This window comes from Rattus norvegicus, chromosome 4, assembly GCF_036323735.1.
Source record: "Rattus norvegicus strain BN/NHsdMcwi chromosome 4, GRCr8, whole genome shotgun sequence".
In the NCBI taxonomy this organism is placed as follows: Eukaryota; Metazoa; Chordata; class Mammalia; order Rodentia; family Muridae; genus Rattus; species Rattus norvegicus.
Genome location: NC_086022.1, coordinates 96,478,679 through 96,504,868, shown reverse-complemented (window position 1 = coordinate 96,504,868; position 26,190 = coordinate 96,478,679). Strand labels below are relative to the sequence as shown.

Below are 26,190 nucleotides of genomic sequence, written 5' to 3'. Positions count from 1 at the left end.
GTTCAAGGTCAAGAGAATCACAGCACAGAGAGAGGAGGTAACCATGAAGTCTCAGGTAGCTCAGGTGTTACTGGCAGTTGACAGCAGGTCCAGAGTGTGTGACCCCTGGTAAGTCACCTGCACTCCAGTGGAAGGCCACACATCCAAGAACATATGGGTAGTAAAAATCATACTTGATGGTTTAGGGAAAATGAAGGACACAAATTTGAGTGTAGGGAAGAGTGAGAGTGGATTTAGGAGGATCTGGGTAAGAGGAAAAATATGATAAAACTACATTATAGGAAATTCTCAAAGAACAAACAAAAATAAGAAAAATACTAAAACCAATTAAAGATAAAATGAGTGTAGAGAAATAGCAAAAAGAGGAAAAGACAAAGTCTGTTACACATACCCAAGCCTCTCATAAAGTCATGCTAACCTTGTGAGCTAAGTGATAAACTGGAAACTGTAGCAAGATGTTTTGCATAGATGTGTACAAGGTCTGTGGACTAAATTTGAACAGCCACGCCTACAACCGGCTTCTTTAAAAGCCTTCCTCCTACTCCTTGTCTTCCTCCTCCTTATCCTCCTCTTCCTCTTCTTCTTCCCCCTCCTCCTTCTTAGGAAATACACTGAAACTAGAGCTATGCCCACAAGTTCACACTCACTACACTCAGAAAAGAGAGGGCAATATGGGAGACGTACTTCCAGAATGTCATCGCATTGAACAGCCAGGCTGAGGCACTCACCTTCTCATCTTTAGTTTTCTACATGCAAACACTTTACAAACTGGAGCCAAGGGTGTGTCAAAGATTTTATGTAAAGAATGAGATTGTTTTTAACTCTGTCAACAAAATCTATTTGGGTTATTAGGATTGCATGACTTCATTTATAGTAATTATCTATTGTTTAGAGAAAAATATACTATGTATAATAATTACTTGGCAAGAATCCAGAAGGAAAATAACTTGTAGAAGTTAATCTCTCTCTCTCTCTCTCTCTCTCTCTCTCTCTCTCTCTCTCTCTCTCTCTCTCCGTGTGTGTGTGTGTGTGTGTGTGTGTTTTAGTTTGTTCTGGGTGAGGGATGAGGGTAAATACAACCCATGCTGTATAACTCATGACCAAACATTCAGGAACAATTTCAGGATGTATTCTCATGAGGTGTCTACTAAAGAAGAAAAAGTGACAAGAAAAGTTTAAAATTTTACTACAAAAAGAAACCATGTCCTTCTCTTTTTTTCCAGTATTTCTCTCTTGTGGTTGTGGAAAGGTTAAGTCACACATTTAGTCACAGGAATGAGAAAAGATGAGAAAGAGTTTCTCAATTAAGGTCCAAGAATAAAAGGACATCACTGACTTCCCAATGTGCTGTGATCCAAATATTCATCAGAGTAAGGAAAGGTCCAGAAAGATTAGGACATTATGCTAAATTAGGAAGCTGCAGAAAAGGAGAATATAAAACTGTCAAACTCATAAAGGGGAGCGGACATGGGGTTGACAGGAGCGTCGCTGGAAGCAAAGGCAACAGAGGAAGGAAAATGGGCTGATGCTGATAAAAAGATAGAGTTCTAATAACAATGAGTACATCCTGGAAATAGTAAGCTGCCTGTAATACCGGACTGTATATACTTGTAACTGCTCAAAGTATGTTTTACTTTTCATTTTCTTTCATAAAAATTACTTATGTGTGTATGACATGACATTTTGACATATGAATAGGGTGGCTTATTAACACACTGAGAGAATACATAAAATCATAAAAACAGATCTTACATGTTCTTACTGTATGAAATAGAAACAGAAAAGCATGTTAGGTCATACATATGCTATGCCAGGTGATAGACATGGTGATTAGCTCGACTATGGTAATCGTATCCATGTTTGCGGAATTAAAAGATCACAATGTACATTGTTAACATGCACACACTGGCAAATGTGCTGCCATCATGAAAATAGTTCACTGAGGAAGAGTGAGTCGCGGTGATGATCAGCACGTGCTGCACACTGTTGTTTATGATTCTACCTGGCACTCCTAACTGTGAGCGCCAGACTGCAGTCACTACCACCCTAGGATCTAGAGATGGTTTCGTATCAATGAAGGCACATGACTATCCTGGGCAGGCCTGAAGAAAAGCTACCTGGATCAAAAGACAAGACGGGCAGCTGTGCTGTATTTCCTGAGTGGCTGTCTTTCAGTTCCTTCCTACCACCGTTTTAAGACTTTTGCTGCTCATGTTAAATTAACTCCTTTTACCCTGTTTTTATGAATGAATTTATGATCTTTTAGCGGTATACTTTCATTTGATGTCTAAAATAATGTTTAACATAACAACGTTTGAACTGCAGTGTCTTTCAAATGGTTGGACCATGGCACAAGACATATATCTGATGTCAAAACCAATTAGAAACCATCAGGAAGGCTCAGCAGATAAAGGCAGATGCTACCAAGCCTGACAGCCTAGATCTCTGGAACCCACTTGATAGAAAGGAAAGACCAAGCACAACAAGCTGTCCCCTGACCTCTAAATGCATGTCATGGAATGCACAGTCCAATGCAGGTACGTAAATAAATACATGTAATGAACAGTAAGATAAAATGAACAGATTACATGCACAAGTCTACATTTCGTGAAATCTCTCTTAAACTTAAGCTTTGAGTTCTACTTCTATTCATGTCCCTGTAAATAGGATTAAAAGCTAAGAAACTGCACATTGCTCAGAATTTGACTACAAATGAATAAAACCTGGCTGGAAGAGTGCAACAGAATTGTTCCAGAAGTTGTGGCTAAATTCTCACTACATTCTACAATTCCATCCCTGGAAAATTACAATAAAGACTTTTAATGAGCAGGCGCATATTTGACATGAAGAAGCTCTCAGTGACTTCCTTGGCGCTTTAACAGCCACTGTAGACTCACATCTATCATCAAGCAGACAGACATATATATCCCTTTCACCAAGGAGGAGGGCATCACCATATACTTTCACCAAAGTTGTGCGCTGCAGTAAGTATGACCGGAAACAAAAGGAGAAAGATGATTAATTCACAGTTCCTATCTCCTGTATGCCTGGCCAATTATGATTCAAATAACCCAAATCTAATCCAGAGAGATGACTCTTAATTTAGCCTGACCTTATAATACAAGTCTGAATCAGATAAAGGGAGTACAGAGAGGAGGAGGAAATGAAAACCCTAATAGTGACCGAACCGACAGAACTGACGATGAACCTCTTAACAATGTGATCTTCCGACACCACAGTCCATCTGAAATGAGGTAAGTGGATAAATGAACAAACGCAAAGAGACAAAGGAATACTGTATTTCTTTAAAAGAGCACTTGGATTTGCTACAATGGAGATCAGACTGACCTTGATGATTTTCTCATTTTCCTGGCATGCCATTGTTTTGTAGTTTCCTACCTGACCATTAATAAGCAATTATGGACCAAGAGGTTGACTCAGTTTTTCATATGATTGTTGAGTATTTTAGGCATTTTCACATAACCACACTAATACACTCTAGGGTCACAACCCAGAAACCGGTGTGTCGGGGCAGAAGGATTGATCATGCTATCTATGGTGGGAATCACAGCCATCACCCACCGCTTCTGTTCTCCTTAAGACATCATTGATGCTTTTACATGATCTATGGCAGGAAAGGACGAAGGAGAATGCGAAGATCCTCTGCCAACTCCCATATGGAGTATAACACAAGCCAAACTGTGAGACACTCCTAAGTATGGGCAGATCCGTTCATCAAAGAAGGGATTAAGAGGGTTCCAGGGACTGAACAGGAAACTTGCCAGATATGTTTTACAGTCATGTAATTCTAAAGGAACAACAATGACTACAGCCTGCTCTGATGCAGTCCTCAAGTTAAAAGTGAGGGGAGGAAGCAAGAAATCAGGTAGAGGCATATGAGGTGTCATCAGCAGTCATGGTGACTTTTTAATGTATTTGTCATTACTCTTTCTTCTTGGACAAAACCTAAAATTGATCTCATTTTTAATGTTTTCACAAGACAGCTGCTTTTTGAAAGCCCCCATTAATAATGAGGTCGCTATAACACTTACTAAATATTATAGGATAAATAAACAATTCCCTTGCAAAATAGTAAAATATTCCCCCTAAAATCAATAAACAATCATTTCTGGCATCATGTGTGTTTTCACATAAATTTCTATGATGTTGAATGTTCAGGACAAATTTCCTGACTTTGAACATGAATTATTTTCAAAATAAAAAAGATTAAAGCTAACATGATCTATAAAAGAAGAATTGAAGCAAAGACACAGTGTGAAAAAACATAAGCAAAATCCAAAGAAGTAAGACGATATAACCTGAGGAGCCAGGAGCATCTACAGAGCATCTAAACAAAAGTAGGCCGGTCCTGTCACAGCAGCTATGCAAGGGGAAACCTTTGTTACCCAAGCCTGACAGCCTGGGCTGAAACCCAGGAACCTACGATGGGAGGAGAGAACCAAGTCCCTCTGACCTCAACATATGCACTGTGACAGCACACCCTCAAGTCTAACTATCTGAGTTCCATCCCTGGACCTACATGGGAGAAGGAGAGAACCTGCTTCTTCAACTTATCCTTTAAGCTGTACCCATCCTATCCACACCCTCACCACCACCACACACTCTCCCTCTCTTTCCCTCTTTCCCTCCCTCTCTCTGTCTCTCTGTCTCTGTCTCTGTCTCTCTCTCTCTCTCTCTCTCTGTCTCTGTATGTCTCTGTTTCTCTTTCTCTCTCATAGACTTTAAAAGAGTAGCTTGCCTGCATACATGTCTATGCATCACATGTGTGCCTGGTGCTGAAGAGGACAGAGGAGGGCATTCATACCCTGGAACTAAAGATAAAGCTTGTCTTGAACTGCCATGTCTGGCAACTGAACTCAAGCCCTTGGAAGAGCAGTACTCTTAGCTGCTGAACCACCATTCCAGGCCTGCTAAAGGCAGTTTAACAGTAGCAGGAGAAAACAAGTCTCAAGTTGTTTTGGGTGCGGGTAATGCAAAGCACTGAAGATTAGCTGGACAAGTAGCTTGGGGTGATGGTCCAGAAAACAGAAGACATAGAAGCACTACAATGTGCATAGCACTTAAAATCCACATCACAGTAGAGTACAAGAATGATATGACAGTTAAACTTATAGAGGTGGACCTGGTAGGACAGTGTGTATGTAGTAAGATGTCCTAAGTATCATAAGCCTTGTTAGGTGAGTTGTAAAGGGATCTAGAGGGAAGAGAACTATCAGGACACTGAAACAAAGAAGGCAGGAAGGTAAGGGGCATACAGCTCAGTGGGAGAGTATTCATCAAAACAGGCAAGGCAGCACAGGTCTTCCTGGTTGCTGCCGCAGCAGAGAGACCATGGGCAGCACCCCGCGAGCAAACTTGGGCCTCGGGACCACAGGTAAGACCAACTTGTCTGCTACAAGAGAGCTGCCTGGTGAGATCGGGACACACAGAGGCAGAGTTCATCTAGGACCTGGCACGTCCTGTGTTTGCCAGAGGTCCCACGCCCGCGGATCCCGGCCCGCAGCAGCTCTCTGTTCCCAGACCCCTTGGGAAAGAGGCCTCACCGCCTGGTCAGGTGGGCACTCCTGAGGCTGCAGAGCGGAAGAGACCACCAACACTGCTCACCCCTGCCCACATCCCTGGCCCAAGAGGAAAATGTATAAGGCCTCTGGGCTCCCGTGGGGGAGGGCCCAGGAGCGGCAGGACCCCTGCCTGAGACACCGCCGGAACCTGAGGGAAACAGACCGGATAAACAGTTCTCTGCACCCAAATCCCGTGGGAGGGTGAGCTGAACCTTCAGAGAGGCAGACAAGCCTGGGAAACCAGAAGAGACTGCTCTCTGTACATACATCTCGGACGCCAGAGGAAAACACCAAAGGCCATCTTGAACCCTGGTGCACTGAAGCTCCCGGAAGGGGCGGCACAGGTCTTCCTGGTTGCTGCCGCTGCAGAGAGCCCATGGGCAGCACCCCGCGAGCAAACGTGAGCCTCGGGACCACAGGTAAGACCAACTTGTCTGCTGCAAGAAAGCTGCCTGGTGAATTCAAGACACAGGCCCACAGGAACAGCTGAAGACGTGTAGAGAGGAAAACCTACACGCCGGAAAGCAGAACACTCTGTCCCCATAACTGACTGAAAGAGAGGAAAACAGGTCTACAGCACTCCTGACACACAGGCTTATAGGACAGTCTAGCCACTGTCAGAAATGGCAGAAGAAAGTAACACTAGAGATAAGCTGATGGCGAGAGGCAAGCGCAGGAACCCAAGCAACAGAAACCTAGACTACATGGCATCATCGGAGCCCAATTCTCCCACCAAAACAAACATGGAATATCCAAACACACCAGAAAAGCAAGATCTAGTTTCAAAATCATATTTGATCATGATGCTGGAGGATTTCAAGAAAGACGTGAAGAACTCCCTTAGAGAACAAGTAGAAGCCTACAGAAAGGAATCGTAAAAATCCCTGAAAGAATTCCAGGAAAACACAATCAAACAGTTGAAGGAATTAAAAATGGAAATAAAAGCAATCAAGAAAGAACACATGGAAACAACCCTGGATATAGAAAACCAAAAGAAGAGACAAGGAGCTGTAGATACAAGCTTCACCAACAGAATACAAGAGATGGAAGAGAGAATCTCAGGAGCAGAAGATTCCATAGAAATCATTGACTCAACTGTCAAAGATAATGTAAAGCAGAAAAAGCTACTGGTCCAAAACATACAGGAAATCCAGGACTCAATGAGAAGATCAAACCTAAGGATAATAGGTATAGAAGAGAGTGAAGACTCCCAGCTCAAAGGACCAGTAAATATCTTCAACAAAATCATAGAAGAAAACTTCCCTAACCGAAAAAAAGAGATACCCATAGGCATACAAGAAGCCTACAGAACTCCAAATAGATTGGACCAGAAAAGAAACACATCCCGTCACATAATAGTCAAAACACCAAACGCACAAAATAAAGAAAGAATATTAAAAGCAGTAAGGGAAAAAGGTCAAGTAACATATAAAGGCAGACCTATCAGAATCACACCAGATTTCTCGCCAGAAACTATGAAGGCCAGAAGATCCTGGACTGATGTCATACAGACCCTAAGAGAACACAAATGCCAGCCCAGGTTACTGTATCCTGCAAAACTCTCAGTTAACATAGATGGAGAAACCAAGATATTCCATGACAAAACCAAATTTACACAATATCTTTCTACAAATCCAGCACTACAAAGGATAATAAATGGTAAAGCCCAACATAAGGAGGCAAGCTATACCCTAGAAGAAGCAAGAAACTAATGGTCTTGGCAACAAAACAAAGAGAATGAAAGCACACAAACATAACCTCACATCCAAATATGAATATAACGGGAAGCAATAATCACTATTCCTTAATATCTCTCAACATCAATGGCCTCAACTCCCCAATAAAAAGACATAGATTAACAAACTGGATACGCAACGAGGACCCTGCATTCTGCTGCCTACAGGAAACACACCTCAGAGACAAAGACAGACATTACCTCAGAGTGAAAGGCTGGAAGACAATTTTCCAAGCAAATGGTCAGAAGAAGCAAGCTGGAGTAGCCATTCTAATATCAAATAAAATCAATTTTCAACTAAAAGTCATCAAAAAAGATAAGGAAGGACACTTCATATTCATCAAAGGAAAAATCCTTCAAGATGAACTCTCAATCCAAAATATCTATGCCCCAAATACAAGGGCACCTACATACGTAAAAGAAAGCTTACTAAAGCTCAAAACACACATTGCACCTCACACAATAATAGTGGGAGATTTCAACACCCCACTCTCATCAATGGACAGATCATGGAAACAGAAATTAAACAGAGATGTAGACACACTAAGAGAAGTCATGAGCCAAATGGACTTAACGGATATTTATAGAACATTCTATCCTAAAGCAAAAGGATAGACCTTCTTCTCAGCTCCTCATGGTACTTTCTCCAAAATTGACCATATAATTGGTCAAAAAACGGGCCTCAACAGGTACAGAAAGATAGAAATAATCCCATGCGTGCTATCGGACCACCACGGCCTAAAACTGGTCTTCAATAACAATCAAGGAAGAATGCCCACATATACTTGGAAATTGAACAATGCTCTACTCAATGATAACCTGGTCAAGGAAGAAATAAAGAAAGAAATTAAAAACTTTTTAGAATTTAATGAAAATGAAGGTACAACATACCCAAACTTATGGGACACAATGAAAGCTGTGCTAAGAAGAAAACACATAGCGCTGAGTGCCTGCAGAAAGAAACAGGAAAGAGCATATGTCAGCAGCTTGACAGCACACCTAAAAGATCTAGAACAAAAAGAAGCAAATACACCCAGGAGGAGTAGAAGGCAGGAAATAATCAAACACAGAGCTGAAATCAACCAAGTAGAAACAAAAAGGACCATAGAAAGAATCAACAGAACCAAAAGTTGGTTCTTTGAGAAAATCAACAAGATAGATAAACCCTTAGCCAGACTAACGAGAGGACACAGAGAGTGAGTCCAAATTAACAAAATCAGAAATGAAAAGGGAGACATAACAACAGATTCAGAGGAAATTCAAAAAATCATCAGATCTTACTACAAAAACCTATATTCAACAAAACTTGAAAATCTTCAGGAAATGGACAATTTCCTAGACAGATACCAGGTACCGAAGTTAAATCAGGAACAGATAAACCAGTTAAACAACCCCATAACTCCTAAGGAAATAGAAGCAGTCATTAAAGGTCTCCCAACCAAAAAGAGCCCAGGTCCAGAAGGGTTTAGTGCAGAATTCTATCAAACCTTCATAGAAGACCTCATACCAATATTATCCAAACTATTCCACAAAATTGAAACAGATGGATCACTACCGAATACCTTCTACGAAGCCAAAATTACTCTTATACCTAAACCACACAAAGACACAACAAAGAAAGAGAACTTCAGACCAATTTTCCTTATGAATAAAGACGCAAAAATACTCAATAAAATTCTGGCAAACCGAATCCAAGAGCACATCAAAACAATCATCCACCATGACCAAGTAGGCTTCATCCCAGGCATGCAGGGATGGTTTAATATACGGAAAACCATCAACGTGTTCCATTATATAAACAAACTGAAAGAACAAAACCACATGATCATTTCATTAGACGCTGAGAAAGCATTTGACAAAATTCAACACCCCTTCATGATAAAAGTCCTGGAAAGAATAGGAATTCAAGGCCCATACCTGAACATAGTAAAAGCCATATACAGCAAACCAGTTGCTAACATTAAACTAAATGGAGAGAAACTTGAAGCAATCCCACTAAAATCAGGGACTAGACAAGGCTGCCCACTCTCTCCATACTTATTCAATATAGTTCTTGAAGTTCTAGCCAGAGCAATCAGACAACAAAAGGATGTCAAGGGGATACAGATCGGAAAAGAAGAAGTCAAAATATCACTATTTGCAGATGATATGATAGTATATTTAAGTGATCCCAAAAGTTCCACCAGAGAACTACTAAAGCTGATAGACAACTTCAGCAAAGTGGCTGGGTATAAAATTAACTCAAATAAATAAGTTGCCTTCCTCTATACAAAAGAGAAACAAGCCGAGAAAGAAATTAGGGAAACGACACCCTTCATAATGGACCCAAATAATATAAAGTACCTCGGTGTGACTTTAACAAAGCAAGTAAAAGATCTGTACAATAAGAACTTCAAGACACTGAAGAAGGAAATTGAAGAAGACCTCAGAAGATGGAAAGATCTCCCATGCTCATGGATTGGCAGGATTAATATAGTAAAAATGGCCATTTTACCAAAAGCAATCTACAGATTCAATGCAATCCCCATCAAAATACCAATCCAATTCTTCAAAGAGTTAGACAGAACAATTTGCAAATTCATCTGGAATAACAAAAAACCCAGGATAGCTAAAGCTATCCTCAACAATAAAAGGACTTCAGGGGGAATCACTATCCCTGAACTCAAGCAGTATTACAGAGCAATAGTGATAAAAACTGCATGGTATTGGTACAGAGACAGACAGATAGACCAATGGAATAGAATTGAAGACCCAGAAATGAACCCACACACCTATGGTCACTTGATTTTTGACAAAGGAGCCAAAACCATCCAATGGAAAAAAGATAGCATTTTCAGCAAATGGTGCTGGTTCAACAGGAGGGCAACATGTAGAAGAATGCAGATCGATCCATGCTTATCACCCTGTACAAAGCTTAAGTCCAAGTGGATCAAGGACCTCCACATCAAACCAGACACACTCAAACTAATAGAAGATAAACTAGAGAAGCATCTGGAACACATGGGCACTGGAAAAAATTTCCTAAACAAAACACCAATGGCTTACGCTCTAAGATCAAGAATTGACAAATGGGATCTCATAAAACTGCAAAGCTTCTGTAAGGCAAAGGACAGTGTGGTTAGGACAAAACGGCAACCAACAGATTGGGAAAAGATCTTTACCAATCCTACAACAGATAGAGACCTTATATCCAAAATATACAAAGAACTCAAGAAGTTAGACCGCAGGGAAACAAATAACCCTATTAAAAATGGGGTTCAGAGCTAAACAAAGAATTCACTGCTGAGCAATGCCAAATGGCTGAGAAACACCTAAAGAAATGTTCAACATCTTTAGTCATAAAGGAAATGCAAATCAAAACAACCCTGAGATTTCACCTCACACCATTGAGAATGGCTATGATCAAAAACTCAGGGGACAACAGATGCTGGCGAGGATGTGGAGAAAGAGGAACACTCCTCCGTTGTTGGTGGGATTGCAGACTGGTACAACCATTCTGGAAATCAGTCTGGAGGATCCTCAGAAAATTGGACATTGAACTGCCTGAGGATCCAGCTATACCTCTCTTGGGCATATACCCAAAAGATGACCCAACATATAAAAAAGACACGTGCTCCCCTATGTTCATTGCAGCCTTATTTATAATAGCCAGAAGCTGGAAAGAACCCAGATGCCCTTCAACAGAGGAATGGATACAGAAAATGTGGTACATCTATACAATGGAATATTACTCAGCTATCAAAAACAACGACTTTATGAAATTCGTAGGCAAATGATTGGAACTGGAAAACATCATCCTGAGTGAGCTAACCCAATCACAGAAAGACATACATGGTATGCACTCATTGATAAGTGGCTATTAACCCAAATGCTTGAATTACCCTAGATGCCTAGAACAAATGAAACTCAAGACGGATGATCAAAATGTGAATGCTTCACTCCTTCTTTAAAAGGGGAACAAGAATACCCTTGGCAGGGAATAGAGAGGCAAAGATTAAAACAGAGACTGAAGGAACACCCATTCAGATCCTGCCCCACATGTGACCCATACATATACAGCCACCCAATTAGACAAGATGGATGAAGCAAAGAATTGCAGACCGACAGGAGCCGGATGTAGATCGCTCCTGAGAGACACAGCCAGAGTACAGCAAATACAGAGGCGAATGCCAGCAGCAAACCACTGAACTGAGAATAGATCCCCCATTGAAGGAATCAGAGAAAGAACTGGAAGAGCTTGAAGGGGCTCGAGACCCCATATGTACAACAATGTCTAGCAACCAGAGCTTCCAGGGACTAAGCCACTACCTAAAGACTATACATGGACTGACCCTGGACTCTGACCTCATAGGTAGCAATGAATATCCTAGTAAGAGCACCAGTGGAAGGGAAAGCCCTGGGTCCTGCTAAGACTGAACCCCCAGTGAACTAGACTGGTGGGGGGAGGGCGGCAATGGGGGGAGGGTCGGGAGGGGAACACCCATAAGGAAGGGGAGGGGGGAGGGGGATGTTTGCCCGGATACCGGGAAGGGGAATAACACTCGAAACGTATATAAGAAATACTCAAGTTAATAAAAAAAAAAAACAGGCAAGGCTCTGAGTTTGATTCTTTGCACTGTTCAAAAATCAAAGGGTGGACGGTTGCAAACATTGAAACAAGAGAGACAACATTTGTGATCAGGTTTCTACATTCATGAAAGAACTAATGTCGGATAACTATACATTTAAATTCTTAGTTGGGATAAGGAGACTTAATAAAAATGTTTCAAGAAAGTAAATTTCCTGGAGTTTTTCAAATTAGCAGTGACAACACAGAGTCACAGATACAGTTGGCATCTGGCAGAGAGCACAGAGAAGCCTAGGACTTCCTCAAGTGGGGCTGCTGATGTGTATGGTTGATAATTTAGCTGTTACTCAAAAGGCTCACATGCTACCACACTGAATGTGGTTATTGGAGGTTGTGGGTCCTTTAGGGTGGTGAGGGTTCACAGAAGATGTCATATCACTAGAAAGAACGGCCTCTAAGGAGGCACTGGAGCCACTATCCACTTTGGCTTCCTAACCACTGTGAGGGAAGTGACTTGGCTTTACCTGCATTTTCACAGTTCATTCTACACTGTGAGGCGCTGCTTTACCTTGACTATGAAAACAACAGATCAAGCAACCAAGGACAAGCCTTTCAACTAAACCCCATAAACCTTTCTTCAGAGTAAGCAGATTGTTTGAGGCCATAGGAAGCTAACACGAAGTCTCAACACAAAGTCCTTTCCTCTCACATTCCTTTAGAGGAAAGCACACACCTAGTAAAGTGCACTACAAGAAACCCAGAGAACAGTGATGTAAACAGAGCACTGAAACACACAGAGAGAAGGGTATACAAACAGCAACTGCTACAACCTCTGGTCCTTGGAGCAGGTTAGAAGCTGAGAATTATTTAATCAACTCAGTCACACAAGGACATTTTGTGTGAGAGAGCAGTTTTCAGAATGGAGACAAGAAGAGAAGCCAGAGATCAATGGTCAAAAGGAGTGTTGCCAAAGTAGAAAAAGGATCATCTCTAAGTACCCTGCTCACTTTGGGTAGCATGCCACGGATGTGCTAAATCTGGCTAAGAGAACAAGTAAAACCCTCAGCAAAAGAGTAAACAACGATGTCAATACGCGTCTTTACCTTCTTGTGGTTCTTGTAAACGTTTCTGTGAGCGAATCCCTTTCCACAGAGCTTGCACTGATAGGGTTTGTCCTCACTGTGGATTACTTTGTGGGCACCCACTTGATCCAGCCTCTTGAATGACTTGTTACAGATCTCACAGTTATAAGGCCGCTTTTCTGGGAAAAATGAGCAGAGACAACCTCACACCTATATAAAGGTCAAGGGTCAAGGGGATGCATCCTTTCCTGCACTTTCCTCTTAGGCATAAACTAATTAAAGCAGGATCAGGTAAGCACAAATGCCTTCCATGTAGTTCATCTATTTCAGACATGTGAGTATTCACAAATTAAAATGCAAATACTTATTTTTCTATAAACATATTTTGACAGAACTTTGAAATGGAAAAGTTTAAATTCAAAGCACAAATTCTATTTCTTTATGAAAAATAAAAGTGTGTATATTTATCTCTCAAATCCTTAGTGCTGAAGATAGGGGCAATCAGAGAGCACGTGGCAGGCCCATGGGGCACAGCCTTGTCTTCAGCAGACAGGTATTTAGAGAGATTAGAGCATCAGCATTTATGGAATAGGCATTTAAAGTAAGCAATCATGCAAACAAATGTGCAAATTATACAAAGACAATAGGTTCCAATCATTGACTTTAACTCCCTAACACTTACTCTTCCTCCAAACCACATGGATGTTAAAACATTTATTCCAATATCCTCAAACTATAACCTTCCTAAATTATTTAAAAGGATGCACTAAGATAAAGATTCTTTTCAGTTCGTTTTAGTATAAGAAACTAGAATTTTACTCAAAATTGTTTAAATGAACTTATGCCTTAAGGAATTTTCTCCAAAATAATATTTCTTTATGAGTATCATAGATAGAATGCAAAAGTTTCTAGAAACATAATAAACACAGTAGTTGAATCTCCACTAAATGCCAGACACTATGCTAGTACATTATGTAAATGAATTTATTAATCAGGGTGTCATGTCAAGAATAAAGAAACCAAGGTCCCAAACTAGATGATTTTTGAAGGCCTTCCCTATACCTCAGCCAAACCTTTGCTTTATAAACAAACCCAGTTCTAAACAATTAGGAACTTAGAAACCGTATTACTAAGCTAGAACTTATAGTGAGGGCTTCTGATTACTCCTCAATTTCTTGAGCAAGATGAAGGAATTATTTTGCAATGATTTCAATATATATAAAAAACATGTAACTCACCCGAATGGGTAATCATGTGACGTTTCAGCTGATTAGCAGAAATAAACTTTTTCATACATTCTTGGCAATCAAATATCTCATGAATCTGAAAAAGATTAAATTGACAGTTAACCAAGGGTTAAAAACTGATGAATTATACATGGCTGAAGCAAAATTATAAACATGGACAGTTGCTAGTGTTGGGTCAACTCTTCCCTGTTTGCTTCATGTACATTGAAAATGCCATGACATACTGTCTAGCTAATATATCATTATCAGAAAATAGCCACAATGGAGGATGCAGTGCATCTTCCCTATTTGTATGTAGTAAATATACAAACTGTGAAAAAAAGTTTGCGACCAACATATTAACTTGTGTTACACATAAAATTTAGCATGGGATGTATGATAACTGAGACATAATTTTCCTTTTACAGTAGGCTTAATCCTTCAAATGAGAGTACTGAGCAAACTATCAACTGCAGAGCCAGGTCAGTACAGCTCTGATCTGAAAGCTCTAAGCTGCCAATGAGGCTTCTCAGGACAGGAGGACTGCAATAGAAATGATGAACTATATATAAAGTAGCTTGTGCATACAGTGACTGAGTCTACAGATCTAACCTTAAACATAGGCAATATGGCCAATAGCGATACATTAACAATGGCGTGGTCAGGAATTCTTAATTAAATGAATATATTACAGGAACTCTGACATGCGGTAGAGGTTGGATGAACATATGAGATGCGGATGTGAAATTGGTTCACTATTGTAACTATTCTAACACATGCTTATCTCAGGGCATGTTGTATATTTTAAATATAGATGAATAAAATGTATTTTGAAAGTAATTCATTCAGAAAAGAGCTTTAACACATTGGTTAATATAAATGTTATAATCAGGTACTATATTGGTTCTTTCTATCTCAAACCATAAAACAGTTGGTATGGAAATAGAATTCAGTTTATCATGACGTGAAAGGTATTCAGCTCTAAGAGGAGGAGGGCATGAAGCCTGCTTTGAGAAATGCTCACCAGTCAATGAGCGAGGGCATCAAGCAACAGAACTGTTTCTGTTGAAGGAAAAATAATAAACCTCAGGCAAGTATATCCTTCTTCTGAGAGCCAAGACTTTGTCTGTTACTGAAGAATAAGTAGATGCCACTGAAGGAAAGATTAGCAAGACGATACAGTGCAGGAGTGGAAGATGAGGCTGCCCCCCGGCAGGAAGAGTGAAAAGAAGGAGAAAAACTGGAGGCAGCAAGGCCAACAGATCCAAGGCCTGCCAGCTGGCCTTACTCCATGCCATGTCATGGTAGATCAGAGCTTGAAAGCCCTCCTCTAACTACTCTACTCTTCAGTGAGCAGAATTCACTGTGAGAACCGAGACAGGGATAGAGCAGGCAGTCACTGACAGACCTCAGTCCTCTGGGGTCTATCAATGCAGAGGTTCAGCAACCCCCCCTTCTGAGCAGGGAAGGGTCTCAGTGTGGAGCTTGGGCAGCTATGGGTGGAAGAACTAGGAACACAAGTTCCAGAGGACATGTAGGAAGGACATGCAGCCTCTCACTGTTGAACGCCTAAGGGAACTTCAGCTAAACACCCACGTTTAAATAATGAGGACAAGACATACAATGTTAATTTAAAGCTAATGAGTGAAGATTTTTATTCTTGAACACCGCATGTAAAATATGTAATATACAATTTTATAATGATGACAAGGTAATGTAAATGACAGATCTTTGGTGTCATATAGAAAAGAAGACATTATTTGTAATATCCAAATGTTATTGCTATAGAAAGTGTCAAAATTAATCTGTGGATAAAATAATTGTTAAAATATTATGAGACATTCTTAGTTATTCAATATTTTTGAAACATGAGACACTTTTCAAGGTTGAATTAATGAAATAAATGACAGCATTTACTGAACATAAAAGCTTTTTTTGCATTAACTAAACTATCTATTTATAGCAGAAACTTAGGGCCATGGGTAATTTTTAAACTTTTAACAAAACTTAACAGACAAATGACAGGCAATACTATTTAATCATGCCTAATATTAAGAAAACATGTTTTGTTAAATTTACAAATTTCCATGATGATTTTTAGGGTGATAATTTACTACTGTAAGTCCTAAATGAAACCCTAGATAAAAATCATACTATACGTTATTTCAATACAAAGTAGTATACTGTAATATAAAAGGCTATATACTATGCTGTAATTTAGTATTGTCATAAAGCACCATCTGCTGTCAAGATAAAATACTACAGCTAAACTCTATTAGACATTAGAGCTGACTAAATGATTGACATTTTTGGAGTTACTAAAATCTTTGTATTGAGATGGCTTTGAAGGACTGCTCTAGAGTAGAGGCAAGTACACTCGCACTAAGAATTTATTAACATTCTGCAAATGTTCACAACCTCAAGGCACAGCTGTACCTTCTGCATTCCACCAAGAGTTACACCTTTTTTTTCCCTACCAAGTCAATTTTTATGGAGGTGTCTATATTAGGAAATAAATGGAAAATGAGGCATTATGAAGAAAAAGGCTCCATGACTAAGTTTGCTAAAATATTCTGCTAAAGTATCTTAAACATCATAATCTAAGATTAAATATACCGAGGAAATAAATCATAGTATTTGCATGAGGATATTTAGAAATAAACTTCAACGGACTTAATATTTTTGCCTTAGACTAAGTCTCTATTCTCCAAGTCCTAGCATTTATAAGTGAGAAAAGGGGCAGTTGCAGGGCCTTGAGACACTCAGTGGGTAAAGTGTGTTCTGTGCAAGCATGAAGTTCTACGTTCACGGAACCCACAGAAAGGCTTGGCTGCAACTCCAGAGTTCCTATGATGACACAAAAGGCAGGGAAGGAGGTGCTCAGAAGCTCCTGAGCCAGACAGTCTGGTATGCAGAGAGAACAAGAGTCACCTTCAAACAAGGTAGAAGCGAGGACCAACAATGGAGACTGTCTTCTGGTCTCCACATGTGTGCTTGGCACATGTGTGCCTGCACTCCCATGTGCACACACATACATACACAACTTAATAGTTGGTGCTAGAAGAGAAGTATCTAGACTGGCGTTCTGCAATTTTAGCACACATTCTAAAGTCTGAAGGCTACTGAGCAGAATATCCTGGCCCCTGTCCAAGGACAAACAAATCCAAGAAGCAAAGTACATCTTCAAACAGCCGGGTAAAATCACCAGCTGGAAACTGCAGAAACCAAGAGAATGAGCAGAGACTTCAAATCATTTCAATGTCCCTGTTCAGAGAAGAGAAACCCAGCCCAATGTTACATGGAGAACTTCTGACAGAAAAAGAACGCTTTTATTTGCAATCTGTTATTTCTCCCAAAGATGATAAAAATCCCTCTACATCCAGAAGACAGCTTCACACATGTCAGTATGACAGTAACTATTTCACATGTCATAATTTAAATCCATAAACTTTGGGACAAATAGAGGAAACATGGTATGAGTTTAAGTCCTGCATGCATACAAATACATAAAAAGCATTTTACAAATCACAAGAAAAATAAGATTTTTACACTCATCAGCAATATCTCTTCTGGGTACCAAGTTATTGAATGTTTTTTCATGTTCTTAGTTGTCCCAAATAGTCAACATAAAATGGGAAATATTGTGGACCTATCATAACATAAACAAAATCTAAATTTAATTTATTAAATTGTATTCACTATCAACTATTCGCTGATTGCTAGATTGATGTTTAATTTTCACATTAGACTTACATACAAAGATAACAGTAATTTTTATACTTACTGCAAAATGTTAAATATACTTCCTATTAATATAATAATTTATTTCTTTAATGACACTGGGACACACAAAGCTATTGATCTATGTGCTTTATCACTTTACTGTCCTGAATAGACTGAAGCCAAGAGGGAGAGAGAGACATCCCAGTGCCAATTGGTCTATCTATCACACTAGCTTCAGACTTCTAGAAATAATTGAGCTCTCATTCTATACCAAACTCAACTACTATATGTATTCATTTTAATAAAAAAGGCAAAGTTTTATTACAATAAAAGCATTAGTTTTGAAATCACTGATTTATGTTACCTGAGCAAACACCAACTGAAAAAATCTTGAAAACGTGGTGGATGCTCTGTGGGAATCAGCTAGACGTGACAACCGACATTGAAGAATCTGTTAACAAATTATGAACGACACAACACAAACTAATCTGCAGCTCCCTCCTCTGTACACTGCTTCTGCCCTGTGGAACACATCATCCCCAGCTAGCTAAGCTCTGTCTTAGTATAACATCCACCAAGTGGTTGCTGCAGATCGTGACAGAAGGCCTTCCAGCCAACAGACAGGCTCTCACCCACCTTCCTGTGCTCCTGCAGGCTCGACAATGAGGTGCACCTTCTATTGCACACCGAGCATATGAGCTTTCTCTTAGGATCACCTAGGACAGGGATGAAAGACCATCACAGATTAACTGAGGTTGACCCAGGATCCCTTCTACGCAATTTCATTGTCATGATTGAGAATTCTATGTGTTATATACAAGTTTTCTTTTCAAACTTGCAAGTTCCCAGCTCATCAGTTTCTACATATATCAAATAAACTTTTCACTATTTCCATGTGTTAAAATAGTCTGTAGATAGAAAGTTTCCATAAAAAGTCAGAACAAAATTTAAATAAATCAAATGTTCTTTTCTACAGGGGAAAAAATGAACATGTTAACTCATAAATTAATTTTCACATTTCCTTTACCTTTCATCAAGTGATTTCTTGTCATTGTTATTCACAGACTATTCTTTCAAAACTAAATTCCTGTAGAATTTGAGCTCATACCTTATTAAATAAGTGCTAGTACATAGTATAATGTAGTATACTATAATACAATTGTATATTATACTGGCAATCTACACTGTTAGAAAGGCAAACCAGAACTAAAGTTGTCTTCTTCTACAGTGACAATAGAAGCTCGTTTTCTATTTCAAACTTCACAGCACTTAAAGACTCAAAATAATTTTGAAATGAAATGTCATAACCTTATTGTCTGTACCAACTTAAATAGCCTCAAAATAATATTTTATAATTTAAAAAATTATTTGAAAGGTCTCAATGTAAATATTTAGTATAATGTAGCACCCTGTGCCCATCACATCATCCAGACAGATTAAAACCCATATCCCAAACAACAGGAAGCCCTGAGACAGAAGTAATCCCATAGTGCTGTGTAATTGTGTTCAGAGCTGTATTTATAAAAGGAAACAGACATTTAGAAGAAAAAAGGGTAGGAATTTTCATCCTGGTTTTCAAGATACCAAGATAGTCACAGTAACAGCAGGTACATTTAATTGTTTAAAGCACTCTGCAGACTACACAGCCAGGAAAATAAGTTTGGTGGTGACACTAGGGATTCAAAGGAGAAACTTCTTCATTCAACAAAATGGACATTATCTTGCATGTCCTTGTTCATCAGTCTCCAGAGAACACCAAAACAAATAACATCCCATCTTTTCCAACTTCAATTATTTGGGATTGGCATAGTTCGCTGGGCCCTACCACACCTTTTATTGAGACCATGCCCTGGTTTTCCCATAAGGCAGGTGAAAGGAGGGGAGAAGAGAGAGAGAAGTTGACATCTCCAACCATTCATTACTCCAGCCTCGGCTTCAATCCCAACCTCCCATCCCTACCATCTCTTCCTCACAGCTGTTTTTCATCTTACAACTGGAGAACTAGATTCATACAGAGCAAGATAGAAAGGGCTTATGAGGACACAGAAAATGTTATTTCTCATAAACACAGCCTTTTTTAGCATTCACAGAATCCATAGGATTTTGGCTTCCTATATTCAGGTGAGCATGGTGTTTAACTTTAGGAGAGTTGGGGATATTGTGGTAAAGTTCAGTGGTAGAGTGAGGCGAGGGTCAAATCATCAGTACCAGGAAAACAAACAGCAAACAATTACACTAACAATTACAGATGCAAGCAATGATCAAGGAAGCCCTACAACTTCACTCACCTACAAACGTATCCACCATATGCTATTGTTTCCACACCAAAAAAAGGAGTTTGACTCAGTTTAAATATTCAGCTTCCCTTCCTTTACCTCCTACAGATCAGATCACCTAACTGACATCCTTCCTCATCAATCAGTATAGAAATAACTTGGTTTCCAAGCTCCTTCAGCACCTTTGTGTTGGATACAGAGTCCTCGTCCATAACTCAGTGCTGCTCTCCTGGCCCTAGTATCTCTTCCCATCATCCCTACTGTAGAGGAGAAAGGGAGCATAAGAGAGCCTATGGATTAGAAAATGATACCACGAGCCAGACCAACTGAGAGGTGTGCACGGAGACCTCTGCTAAAATACAGCAGCGTTCACATCTTATCACAACCTGCATCTTGGGATAATGACTTGTTTCCTGCAGAATCACCACGAATGCCCAAAGCTGCAATAGTAAGCAACCCAAGGCCAATTACAATAAGACTCAAAAACTACACTTATAAGCACAGCAGGAAGACCATATGTCTAGTGATGAGGACGGAAAAGTTTCCAGAGTTGTAGCATCCATCTGGCTTTTTACTTAGTTCAGCAAAGTTGACTTTAAAACTGACATAAAAGTTTGGTTAAAATACGTTGCAGACAAAGACGGAGAAAATTAAGAACAGCATTTTTAACCAAAACAGCATTTAAAAAAAAATAAAAACCTACGAAAGCAAATCTATCAAAAAGTTATGCCTGCTTCTGCCATCATATGAAAAGCACCAGTACATTTTAAATTCAGCAGGGGAAGTCATTTTCCATATACCAGCCATATGTTCTTCAAAAAGAAAGCCACAAAACAATGCTGGGAAGCCTCGATGATTGGCACCCCCTGAAGGTTAGCTTACAAAGCTTCACCTTCTGCCACTAGAGTGTTGATCATGGCTCATAGTGTGCAGGCTCCGACAGGGAGGAAGTGAGGCCTGCGGTCACACTCATGATAACCTCTGTCACCTTATTATTGAAGTCAGTTTTTTTCAGACAGCAGAGGTCCTGATGCCAGGTATCAGTAACTCTTTTCACCTAACTGTGAGAATGAACCGAGAAGGAAGAAAAGAGTTCCCTGCCTATGTAAAGGTACCTTTCTCTTCACTTCCCAGAAGGGAAGGGTAAAAGCAAATGCATGAGAAAAGACATGCTTAGAAGGACATGAAAGCTTCCTTAAGTCTCAACTCTCTTGCCAAACAGACAGCAAAGAAAAGGCCCCACAGTTCAAAAGGTACCACAACCCAAAATATATTCACTGATGGACAAGGAAGTATGAAAGACAAAATCCCAGGTGAGAAGCAAATACTATGTTTGTTTTATTGTTTAGCCAGGGGTTACAAGGAATTAAGGAAATCATCTGCTCAAAAGTCAAGTATTTTCAGCTCCATGGCAAAAAATATTTAGGAATCTTCTCCAGTACAGAAGAAAGGCAAGCACAAAAGGCACTGAATGTCCTTGTAAAAATTTCTAAGTATACCTACAAATGATCAGTTTCAACAGTGTCTGAAAAATCAAGTTTATAGACTAAAACAGCAAAATGAAGGAAGAATATGCCTGAGTGACAAGTACAGCTAATTGTGAGTCTGGTTTACAGTAATGATTAATTCAGACATGGGGAAAATGATAACTGCTGCTGAAATCAACTTGCAAACTTAGTGTTAAGTTCACAGGTAAGATGTGCGTCTGTGTGGCGCACAATGGAAGTCAGCCCCCTCCTCACAAAAGAGAATTAGAAGCAGATCCGAGGCCTGGGGACAGGGCGGATTAGTAAGGACTATGCAACGCCTCCTCACCAGTGTGGACATTTTCCCGGTGCCTTTTCAGGGCATCCTTGCTTTTCAGCCTCTTCCCACAGCTGTCGACCTTGCACACAAACCTGGCATCCCCTCGGCAAGCCTTCTGGTGCTGCTCAAAACTATAAGAAGCAAGGGGGCAGAAGACATGATGAAGGCATACCTACACACTCGAACACTGCAAAGGCTTCTGCCACTCATGCATCCTAGGACATCCTTCCTGCAGGGGTATGGAGGGCATTTCATGCATAGTTATGTCGGTAAGAAAGACTCATCTAAATCCTTCAGATTACTTAGTATAGTGCTGACTTACTCCAAGTATGAATTATGCACTCAAAAATGACCTGCAGACTAGTGAGAGCCATTTCGTAGCTAGACACTAAAGCTCAGTGCTGAACTGAAAAGAGAATTGCAAAGAGAACACTGAACTCTCGGTGGAGAATCCTGCAGGTTGCTTCTGGCTGCGCAGGAAAGAACACCGAGAAGGGCAGGGGAAGAAGCGAGCCTGCCAGGACATGCTCCCGTCCTCCTGCAGCCTTGCTGTGGTCTTCTACATTCTTAATGGTACCCTATTTAGCTCTAAGACAGAGCTCAAAATCTGACAGTGCAATAAATACATATAAAAGCTGACTAAAATACAAACTGAAATTAACTTATTAAGATTTATTATAACTGTCACTTGGCTTGATTTGAAGAACTTAATATAATCTTTAACTCTTTAAGGAATCCTAAAGGTATCAGTTTTTCAAAGACTTTTTGCTTGTGAGTAAAATTACTTTCAGATTTCATAAGCAAAACCTGATGCATATAACATATAGAAACATCACATGTGCAGATGACAGATACATGATAGGTAGATAGGTAGGCAGGCAGATAGATAGGTGGATGGATGATAAATATGGATAGATAGACAGACAGATGGACAGACAGACAATGGATGGTTGAGGGGGTATGAAATGGCGTACTTGGAAATTAAACACAACAAAGTGGAAGCATTAATACAGTAAGCCTGGCCGATGTTTTAGTCACGTAAGGTGACAGTCTGCTTAGACTGGAAGTTTAGAGTCTCTGTAGTCTCTCACGTTCGGTAACTCTGACCTCACAAGATGTTAAAAGAGAAGCTAATTTTATGTTGTAAACACAAATCATTGGGATAATAAGGCAAAGGATAAATTCATGTAATCCACCTCACTGCCACACTCTGACCCATTCACCGTCAAACTCTTCTCCCAACTCACTGTGAACAGATGGTGCTTTCCATCCCTCCATTATTGCTACACTGAATTCGTCATCAGTCAAACAGTTTTAAAACAAATTAGAGAGCAAATGAGTGAGACTTGATGAATAACTTTAGGCACTGTCTAAATTATGCATATGTAAATTTCAGATTAGTAAACCACTAAGCATAATATTTAATGGCAAGTTTGAAACACATCTAGAAGGGCTTAGCAGAAATGGTGTTTACCTATAAACCTTATGATCAGAGCATTCGAAACTCGGCATTATACACTCAGATGAGTTAATTCATAGCCAAGTGGGCTAACCTCCACTTCCCCACACATGCATTGGTACACGCTCACAAACACAGACACACATACTAAACACAGTGAACAATCTGACTGCTCATTCATAAGCGGAACCCCACTGAGCATACGCACTGTCTCTGCAAGGCCTGCCTCACAGGGAACTTCTTCCCGCAGTTCTCGCATTTGAACTCTTTCTCCCCTGTGGGCTTCTGGTGCAAGCTCTGAAGGTGCTCAGTAAGAACTTCCTCACTGGGAAAGCTCGATTCACACTGTGGGCAGGCAAAGTCCTCTTCACAGCCAAGGTGACCTGTGTGCAATGTACAACACCAGAGTTCACAAGCCAGGGATTAGCTTTGGCCCCCATTTTAAAAATCAAACTAGTTGTATCTACTACAGGCCATTTTTTCTCTAACAAATGTTAACATTGTCCCCATTAAACAGAAAACAAAAAATGTTATCAGAAAACCTATTTTATAAACCATTTTATTATGTTTCACAGAGGTATTACAAAATCAAATTCAATCTGTAATTTCCCTTTTAATGGTAATGTTTTAGATAACAAATGACAACTGCATTTGTTTGTTGAACTGCAAAGCAAATTTTTTCCTGAAATCATCTCTAGTTCACTCTGAACTTTACAAGGAGAAGAATCCAACAGACATACACTATCGTCAATTGCCAAAGGGGGATCTCACACCGATGTGAAATAAGGTACAGCCTGAAAAAGGTGCTGTCTGTGCAGGTACAGGAGTGAGGCGCCCCTGGCAGAGCTTCACCCACGTCCTTCAGAAGGCCATTGTGTTAAAATATATTAAATATGAAAAAATTAAAATCACTAATAATGCCACCCTGAAGACACAGTTGTCCATACCAAAGCCACATGTGTCTGGTCTGTGAGTGCATTGTCTGTGATCAAACCTTAGGCACACTGTCCCATGGTGCTCTTTTTCTTACTTCTAACTCTAAGTCATTTACATATTTAAGGTGCCACATTCATATAATCAAATGCTACACTGGTAAACATGTGACTGACATCTTTGTTTCTTTTGCTGCGGTCATGTTTGTGTCTTGTAGGTTTAACTCTTGTAAATGAGAAAGAAGTCAGACTTGTGCTGGTCCCTCGGCTTGAGTGTAAACTGCAGACAGAACTGTGAACGAGAAATTTCTGACTGTTTAAAAGTATTGTTTCATCCAAATTGACAAAGATACCATGTGCTACAACACAACACTTTCCCTCACATTTTCTGCAGGAATAAAACAGAACCAATAATAAAGGATTATTTCGTATCAGTTGACAATGAATTGGCATCTATCTCCTAGACTTCAGGTATCACCTATGGTCACCTGAAGTTTTTGATCCACAGATGAGGACAATTTAGCAATCTTATCCACTCCTTTTACTAGACTAAAAATAGATTTCCAGAATGTCCAGATTCTCTGAAGATCTCAGAAGACAGATCTCCAGGACACAGCAGGACCACCCTACAGATCTGCCCTCCTCACATGTACATGGGATGAAACCCTCAGAGCCTGAGTGAGCTTCTTACTGGACGCTGGCAGAGCCAGTGCAGGAAGAGACAGCCCTTCTCTCTATGCTATCACAGTGAAAAGAACCAGAGCTGCCCCTCTTACCTTGGTCACTCTACAGGACATACCTGGTACTTACACGATCTTTTTCTGCTATTCAGAGATGATGAATAGTTTTGACAAAATCTGTTTTAATAATACCAGATAATAACACACAAGTATAATTCAAATAATGCAGGCTACATTCCTCTTCAATGTTTCCTCCTTCAGATCACCGAACGAAGATGCAGTACCTTTACTTCCAGCTGCCAACTGTCCCTTAGAGTGGTCAACTTTGCCTTCTCTGGCCATGGTCAGAGCTTGCTGCTCCTCCTCCTCTGCCTCCACATCACTGTCCAGGTAGCCAATCAAAAGCTCTGTATCTGTTTCTATATCATCGACTGCCAAGTAGAAAATATTTTCTCCTTCCTAAAATAAAGGTAAAAATGCTAAAGCATGATTAGCTTCTGATATCTCTTTAAGATCCATTAATTTAGTATGTGATATTGACAACAGAGCTGTTAGCACTTGAGAATGGAAATGAATGATCAGGGACCAAGGTCAGACTCAGATACAATATAAATTCAAGGCATCTTAGGCTGCAGGAGACCTTGTCTCCAAATACAAATAAGCAAGCAAACAAATAAACACTATACTGAAATATCTGAGGCCTATGGCCTATGAAGTTATTATTAATTTTTTTTATTTCTAATTTACCTGGATGTTGAAAAGTATTCAGGTCACCTGGCATATAAAATACAACTATATACAACTTATGAAGATGAATGGTTTCATATAAATTGTATTTATAAATATGTATGTCTTAATGATTTTGTTCTGATCAATATTGCATAAAAATTAAAAGAGAAAAGTTTCAAATTCTGCTACAAAATAGAGGGAATATAAACAAATTCATTTCAGACATAATTTCCAAAGAGCTGAACCAGAAATACCAAAGACACTAGACACAGGAAATTTAAGATCCTGTGTACTGCATCTCTTAGGCCTTGCTTATGCTATGGAAATTACTGAAGGCAAATGAAAAGAATAAAGGTAACCAGCAGTAGACTTCGAGAGGAAAATCTAGCAAGC

The 26,190-nt window shown here is 39.8% G+C and overlaps 1 protein-coding gene across 5 annotated transcripts in view; it reads right to left on the bottom strand.

The window, feature by feature from the left end:
* The window catches only part of Prdm5 (PR/SET domain 5), a 162,156-nt gene that overhangs the window by 62,779 nt on the left and 73,187 nt on the right, over positions 1-26,190 (bottom strand). For 3 of the 5 annotated variants that reach the window (NM_001427515.1, XM_039108695.2, XM_039108696.2), the window contains 6 exons: positions 25,353-25,527; positions 23,665-23,839; positions 22,007-22,128; positions 18,552-18,631; positions 14,205-14,289; positions 12,988-13,145 (listed from right to left, as the gene is read on the bottom strand). In NM_001427515.1, coding sequence (NP_001414444.1) covers positions 12,988-13,145; positions 14,205-14,289; positions 18,552-18,631; positions 22,007-22,128; positions 23,665-23,839; positions 25,353-25,527 — 795 coding nt within the window. Of the gene's footprint in view, positions 1-12,987; positions 13,146-14,204; positions 14,290-18,551; positions 18,632-22,006; positions 22,129-22,384; positions 22,485-23,664; positions 23,840-25,352; positions 25,528-26,190 lie in introns of all 5 variants that reach the window. The other 2 variants (XM_063286722.1, XM_063286721.1) reach the window with 2 other exon arrangements.